At 33.1% G+C, this 7,702-nt stretch overlaps 1 protein-coding gene across 1 annotated transcript; it reads right to left on the bottom strand.

Annotated features, from left to right (window-relative positions):
* Window positions 1–2,245: 2,245 nt before the first annotated feature.
* Window positions 2,246–7,454, bottom strand: LOC138709336 (uncharacterized protein DDB_G0290587-like). The gene is made up of 2 exons (XM_069840038.1): window positions 7,394–7,454; window positions 2,246–3,900 (listed from the first exon to the last, which is right to left on the bottom strand). Exons 1-2 carry the CDS (start codon window positions 7,442–7,444, stop codon window positions 3,454–3,456), a joined length of 498 nt encoding a protein of 165 aa, XP_069696139.1. The 5' UTR covers window positions 7,445–7,454; the 3' UTR covers window positions 2,246–3,453.
* Window positions 7,455–7,702: the final 248 nt, after the last annotated feature.

Here is a 7,702-nt window from a genome sequence, read left to right as displayed (position 1 = left end):
GTACTCGTACAACGCTTACAATTTTCTTTAACTTCAATTTTCTCAAAACGAGCTATGTGCGAGTTACAGGGTTCTTGCACTGAACCACAGAATTATTTTATTATTTTAAAACGATTTATAGGAGAAGACGCAGGAAATTTTTTTTAATCTTCTAAAACAGTGGTTTCTAACTTGCGGTTCACGGACCCTTAAGAGTCCGCGAGTAGGCCTAATTCGAAAGGGGTTCACAGGAACAAGATATATTTTTCAAATGTCATTTCAATTAAACTTAACTTCATCGCTTTCTCTGTTGAATATTTGTTTGCTTGTGTCAGACTTGTGAGATACAGAGTTTACCAGGAATGAGATCACCAGAGGGACCTCTCTTAACTTGCAAGTTCGCCTATCTGTCTGTTACTTTAGATTTTTAAATTCTTTGAATTTAATTTTCAAGGTCCATCTTTAGGTGTTCATCGTTAGGATAAGATTGAAGCAGTGATAAAGAAATTGCACTTATGGTCTAGCTGTGTTGTCAATCGAGAATTCGACTAATTTTCCACAATAAGTAACTTTCCAGCAACAATTAATGGTGATGAACTCTTGTCCGATATCGTTGGGAGAATGAAAAACATATTGATTTATTAACATTAAAATTAAGGGAATATTTTCTTTCCTGTAATTGATACACATGTAAATCCTTAATTATTAATTTGCGCATTTGCAAGTATTTACTATTACTTCTACAAATAGTAGAAAAGAATGTGACAAAAGCAGCCCTCAGCTGTTTAACCATATGGACCTTCGCATGTGAATCCACGCATGACCTACCTGTATCGGTTGTGACCTACCTTCAGCTTTCTTTAAGGGCTGTCCTTCCTTAAGGATATTCAAGAATAACTTAAAAAGCTATGCATAAAATGTAAATTTAAATTAAGGTGACATTTATTTTTTAAGGTGACATGTATTTATTTAGCCTGACGAGTACTTCCTTGGTTTGAATTATAAATTATTCAAAAATAGCTTGTAGGAGGGTCTTAGACTAGAAATGTTTAGTTTAAATGTAGTTCTGTTTATAAGTATGAATAATGGTGCAATTGTTTGTCTTATTTGAACTGTTGTATCAGTGAAGCGTGATGAGTCAGTGAAGCTATGGTTTTTACAGTGCAGTGAATAGTTCCGATCAGTGATAATTTATAGTATCAGTGAAATGTGTTATATAGTGTCAGTGAATTGTGTTCTAAAGTTTCAGTGAAATGTGTCATAGTGCCAGTACAGTGAGTGAGATGAGAGTAAAGTGAAAGATTATTAAGTATCAGTACCAATGTGAAAATTATGTAGGGCCTATAAGTTACATATGTAGGTTGTAATGTAAAATTAGGTTCACTTATTAATTAGGTTATTTTATGTATTGTAATTATTGCGTATAATTTTACTGTATTTTCTTATTGTATTGTGTATATAATTATATTGTGTATTGTAATTTTATTGTGTATTGTTTATATTGTGTATACCACTGCCACCGGGTGCTTGCCCACTTGCAGTGTAAATAAATACATACATAGTACCCAAATCCATCCCTCAGTCCTATATGGAGACGGCATAAAATCATACATTGACTGTTAAGAACACAGACTTGTTTGACGATTTATTGCATTTTATGCTCGACCATGCCGAAATGTAGTAATTATACACCTGGTAGCAGTCCTTTAATGCATGCCATTAAAGTACACCTATTCATTAAAGTTAGGTTTTCGATTATTCTCGGATATGCAATCGAAAGACAACGAGGGAAACGTCACGGAGGATAGAAATCTAAGGTTATGTTCTGTTACTATAATAATTAGCCTTAATTGTAAATAATATTCAAATAAATTCAATTTGTCATCTCGTTTTTCAATCCTAAATCAATTTCCAGGTTATATCAAAATTAGTTCATGTTATTCTTTACATTACATCAAGGTCAATGACATTATTGTTCCTCGGAAAAAATCAATACTTTCGCGTCTGCGCACATCTCACAATATACGAGCCATGCACAAGATCACTTCCGATCTTCAGTCACATACAAATAAAATGAATACTTCTGAATAATTTCAAGTTAAAAATATGGTCGAGCATAAAAAGTCGTATGATAGTAATTAAGACGCTCGTTTCATAAACAAACATACTCGCGTCTTAATTACTATCATTATACTCGTTCCATAATGTACTATTATCTTTTGTCTTACAAGTGAGGGTACTTAATTACTATTTTAGAAAACAAATATTGCCATATATTTCAAACAAATTTTTATTTTAACAATATTAAGCACAATTACATACAAATTTTTACTTTGTAAACTGTTACTGCACCATCTTATAAGGTTAGTACTGACAACATAATATTTTAAAAGATGGAATGGAATTTACGGGAGGGGGCACTATAGTCCAGTACTGCGACCTGTTACTATCTATTGCGCTAAGCCTCAAGCTAGGCACATTCCTAAACCCACACCGGCTGACTACACTAAGGTCGCTGCGTACCTACCCAGGTTTTGGGTAGGCAACTCCCTCGTCCCTAGGCCGGACCCCTTTGTGGAGAAATGGTGACGGAATGATGTAGATGCCTAATATGGGGAAAAACGGGAGAACCCCGAGAAAAACCCCAACTGCGGCCTTGTCTGCCACAAGTGTCACTATAGATTTTTCAATGAAAAATCCCAGACATGACCGGGACTCGAACCCGGGCCGCCTGCATGACAGGCTGGGGATCTGACCACTCAGCCACCGAAGGGGTCAGATTTTAAAGGGTACTTTTACTATTTGAATTATGTCAAGTGTAGCCTATTAAACTCCATAGAAAACACCTGTATGTAGACTACGCAATATGCCAGTAAGTTCGACTGATCACTAAGCATTGCATGTTCCATTTCTGCTGCATATCAATTGGACGGAGTTACGCAATAAGAGACAAAGCGCAAAAACCTGTTTTGAGATATTGGTCATTGAAATAAATCTGTTTTTTTATAAAACATTTTATGCAAGAAGTATTATGACATTCATACTATTACAAAAAATAGCATAAATGATACCAAAAAAGGCTAACCGATTTTTAATAAGAGACCGCAGTTGAATTAATATTTCAAAACAAAATAAATTAATTAATTTTATGCACTAAACGAATTTTTGTTTGTAAGTAGTATCAAAATTCAGATATCGCATTCTTGATTTTTTTTCCGAGTTAAATTAGCCTACCATCAATAGATTTGTTCAAATACCTCTTTTTTTTTTTTCTTTCAAATTGTCGGTTGGTCTATTATTGCGTAATTCTGTCCAATTATTTAAAGTTAGTAGACGTCTGTATTTGAAATTATTTTGTAGCTTTTATTCCTGTATCACATTATTATTATTATTATTATTATTATTATTATTATTATTATTATTATTATTATTATTATTATTATTATATTATCGTTATTATTATTAATTGTTTTCTTAACAGAATCCGAAAACACAGCCCTGCGTATCCTGGTTGTATTTTGTCAGAATTGGACATTTTACATGTATGGGATTGTCAACTGTTTGACACCTGTAGTAACTATGGCAATCTTTAGGATCGGCGTAAATTTCCGTTCCGGGGCATTTAAACGGTCCTTCAGTTGTGGTTCCAGTTGTCGTCGTAGATGTAGATATAGGGGTTGTTGTCGGTGTTGGTGTCGATGTCGACATAGTTGTAGTTGTTGGTGTCGATGTTGTTGTTATTTCTGTTGTAGGAGTTGGCGTGACTATGGTAGTTTCCGGTGTTGTGGTATTAGGCGCTTCTGTTGAATTGTTGACCTGTGAACTATCTCGGCAACTGGACGGACCTCCATCACACATGACTTCATAGCGTAAGTCTATTATCAACTTCGTTTGCTTGGGGCTTCCTCTAACATTGCACACCTGAAAGCAAGCAAAAAAAAATACAATTATCAGAATTGTATTTTGAAGAAAATTTACTGTCTTATTATTAGTGCTTTTTAGCTGTGAGTAACTCTTGACCACAGGATCATCCTCGAGGAATAATGTTCAATGTTCCAAATTTGTGGATCTCTTTGTTGCCTTCAATATTCCCATTCTCGCACCCTGTCGGTAATTTTCATGTAGTTTTAACATTCTTTCTGCCATAGCAGACTGCCTAAATGACAAAGAATACTATACATATGCAGACATTATGATAAAAACAGGTCTAGTCATTTTTAACGAAACTGAGTTAAGGACACATTTGCTACTATTTTAAATGTTTATATAGCCTACTCCAAAAACGACCCAGGAAAAAAACCAGTTGAATGGAAATAGCTGATGTGTCATTCTTTTATTTTTTATTGTTCTCCTGAAAAAATAGCAATTTTAATAAGAGTTGTTTTGTAATAATGTCTTCATATTTAAGGTTATTGTAGCTTTCCAATAACTATCTTCAGCTACACATACGTTTATTTACAAATAAAACCAAAACAATAACATTTCAATGCTCAGATCATTTCCGATGTAAAATAATATTAGATAATTTCATTATAGTAACATCTCGTTATTTAATTATCTAGACTGCAAAATTTCTTATTGTCATAAAGATGATTTAGATATGAAATATTAAGATCCCAAAAAATATGTAGCACTATACTTCGCACTCCAAAATAAAATTCAAGGGAAAAGCCAATTAAAATTTTACGATGTGTCAGCTGTACCAGGGGCGTATTTTGCGGGCTACCGGGGCTACCAGCGGTAGCCCAAGGAAATTACAAAAGAAAAAGTTTATAATATAACATAATGTAATAATTTTGTATTATTAGTTTTACCATAGTAATTAAAATTAAAGTAATTGTTAGATATATTTTGTGTAATAATAGGGTCAGCGGTAGCCCAAACCCTTTAACCAGTATACGCCACTGCTGTACCTTCTCTAACACGCGAATGTGAAAATTATACACTAAAATGAAATGTAAGAGGGAAAGAAATGGAAATATCCAGTTTTAGCGATTTTCTTATGTATAGCTCATCCTATTGGTGACAACTGAGACTACAGAATTGTCCAATCACAAAAGGATCTATATGTGGAAATGTTCGTATGAGATAACGTTTAACATCTGATTAAAAAACCGTGAATATCAATTAGCTATTAAAATGTGGTTTTCTCAATAATGGCGTTCTGGGACATTCACTGTTTTTCCCCCTATCATTCAAATGGCTGAGACTTAGACGTAAAATTGAAGCCAATTACATAACTTTCATAAATACCGATTTCCCAAATTACATAATAATAAACGTAATAATACATGAATAAAATTTTATCACATGGAAATACCATAACTAACACTGGTCAACAATGATTTTGTTAAATGTACAATTTTCTGCTGTTTCTTATGTAATGTCATCTGCTGGTTCCAAAAATGAAGTCAGAATTAGTCTACCATCCACCATTTTTTTTTTTTTTGTAATTTAAAAAAAATATATATTAATTTTTATTGCTATATACAGTCCTTAACATGCAAAGGGAAAGAAAATATTGTAAATATTTCATTTTATTGCTTTAACAATTGACCTATAACTTCAGATCACCTATGAAGTCAGAATTCATAAAAATAAATTTTATTCCTCATGACTGTGGGAGTTAGTATTAATTCTCAATTGAGTTGGAACTTACGTTCATAAAATAAGTTTCATAACCTGTATTTTCTTTGTCCTAATTTTAAGTATGGTAAAAGTACTGTTTCTTATAAAATGAAACATAGGCCTACCTCGAAATACTGTGTAAATCACAAACAATTTTGGTTACGTCTGTGGTTAATTAACTTTGAAAGCACTCAGGTGAATTTTACTACATTAGTTAAAAGAGCTTACGTGTGTTCTTTTGATTAAAAATAGACGAGGACAGGAACTGGGCACCTGAAAACTGTTGTGCTCCATGTAATTCTTTTAGCGTAACTGGTTGGCTAAAAAGATCCCGTCTTATGCCTTTTCCAGTTCCAATGATATGCCGGGAACCTAAGTACCATTCAATAGATTGTTACTTTCTAGGAACTACAGATCAGAAGATTACAGAGAACTTGTCAGCGAGTTGATTCAGAACTATAACTTGATGGGGTGTCATGTATCTCTCAAAATAACTTTTTGGATTCTCATTTACTTTTTTCTTTCCTCAAAACCTTGGGATAGTGAGCGACGAACGTGGGGAGCATTTTCATCAGGATTTTGTTAAATGGAAACGCGCTACCAGGAAAACTGGAGCCCAAAAATTTTGTCAAACGACTGCTGTACACTCAAAATAGATGTTCCTCAAGCGAAGTATAGCCTTTTAGGTAAATAAATATGATTTCAGGTCAAATTGAAGCTCTTAAAAAAGAAATTTGTAAAATTATCCATGATATACTGTATAATATTAACAAATGTATTTTTTTTTACTTTTTATTTCTGTCGACTATATTCATGTTTTATTGAATATCACTGGCTTCTGTTGGATTATCAATTTATATTAAATGTGTATTTTTCTCTCTTTTTCTCTTTCTTCTTTATTCTTGCTCTTGTGTTGTATTTATTGGTTTGAATTAAGTTCCTTACTGTATTTAGTAAACTGTCCTCGTAAATTTTATGTTATATTATTGACTAAGACCACACCGTACACGAGCCTGGCTCTTACGGCAGTGGCTAGAAACATTTTTGTTTTATAAATTTAATTTGTACTCACTAGCTAGCTAGTTAAATAAATAAATGTTACAAAGTATCAATACTAGAAAGTCTCAAGTACTTCTCATATAAATACTCAAAAACCCTGGGTGATAGAAAAATTTTGAAAACAGATCTGAAATCAGCACGAAAAATGGTACAAGAATCACCTATCTTTAAATACGAGAATCTGATTGCTGCAATGCAAGGGATATGAAATAACAAAATAAAAATCGGACCACTAGTTATTTACTCACTGAGAATACAGCTTATTCACTTCAAAATTATTTCAAAGATGTCCTTGAGAAATAAAATAAAATGTCATAGAATTACAATATCCCTGCTTAAACTCAAAAGAATATGTTACAGGTTCATGATAACAAAGCTCCATTTTCATGGGTAAAATAAAAAACAATAGGCCTATAACAACAATACTTATTATATAGGCCTAATAGCTTCATTCAAGTACTGAGTCCGGCGATCCATTCATCTTGGAAGTTGAGAATGATGATGATGATGATGATGATGACAACGACGACGACGACGATGATGATGATGATGATGATAATGATGATGATGATGATGATAGGAAGTATCTGCCTAATTTTGTAGGTTTTTGCTTAATGCCCATTCTTATAATAATGCATTATAGAACGCAAATATATTTTATTTCAGAACGTGTTTCCTCTGGTATACCCTTAGTAGTTCTTGTCATGTGAAATGATGCCTTACGTACCAATAAGATCAGCAAGAATCCAACAACAGAAGTTAATCGTAGAAGTTCCATGTTGTGTAACATGCGTAGAATCATTACTCTTTTATTTAAGGCAAGCCAAATTTATATGATGTTGATTCAACCTTGAAATGTTTATTCATTTGCCATGCCACAGTAGTAGCATCTGTTTCTATATTATCAGATGTTTGGTCCCTTAAACACACTTGACCTGAATGCAGTTTTTGCTTCACTTGTCTTGTTTGCTATTGGTTTCTGCTTAACAGGCTGTGATGTATTAAAGCCTTTTCTAACGAAAGAAAGGAGAATTCG

The sequence above is a fragment of the Periplaneta americana genome, chromosome 1 (assembly GCF_040183065.1).
Source record: "Periplaneta americana isolate PAMFEO1 chromosome 1, P.americana_PAMFEO1_priV1, whole genome shotgun sequence".
NCBI lineage: Eukaryota > Metazoa > Arthropoda > Insecta > Blattodea > Blattidae > Periplaneta > Periplaneta americana.
This window is presented reverse-complemented; position numbering and strand designations above follow the sequence as displayed.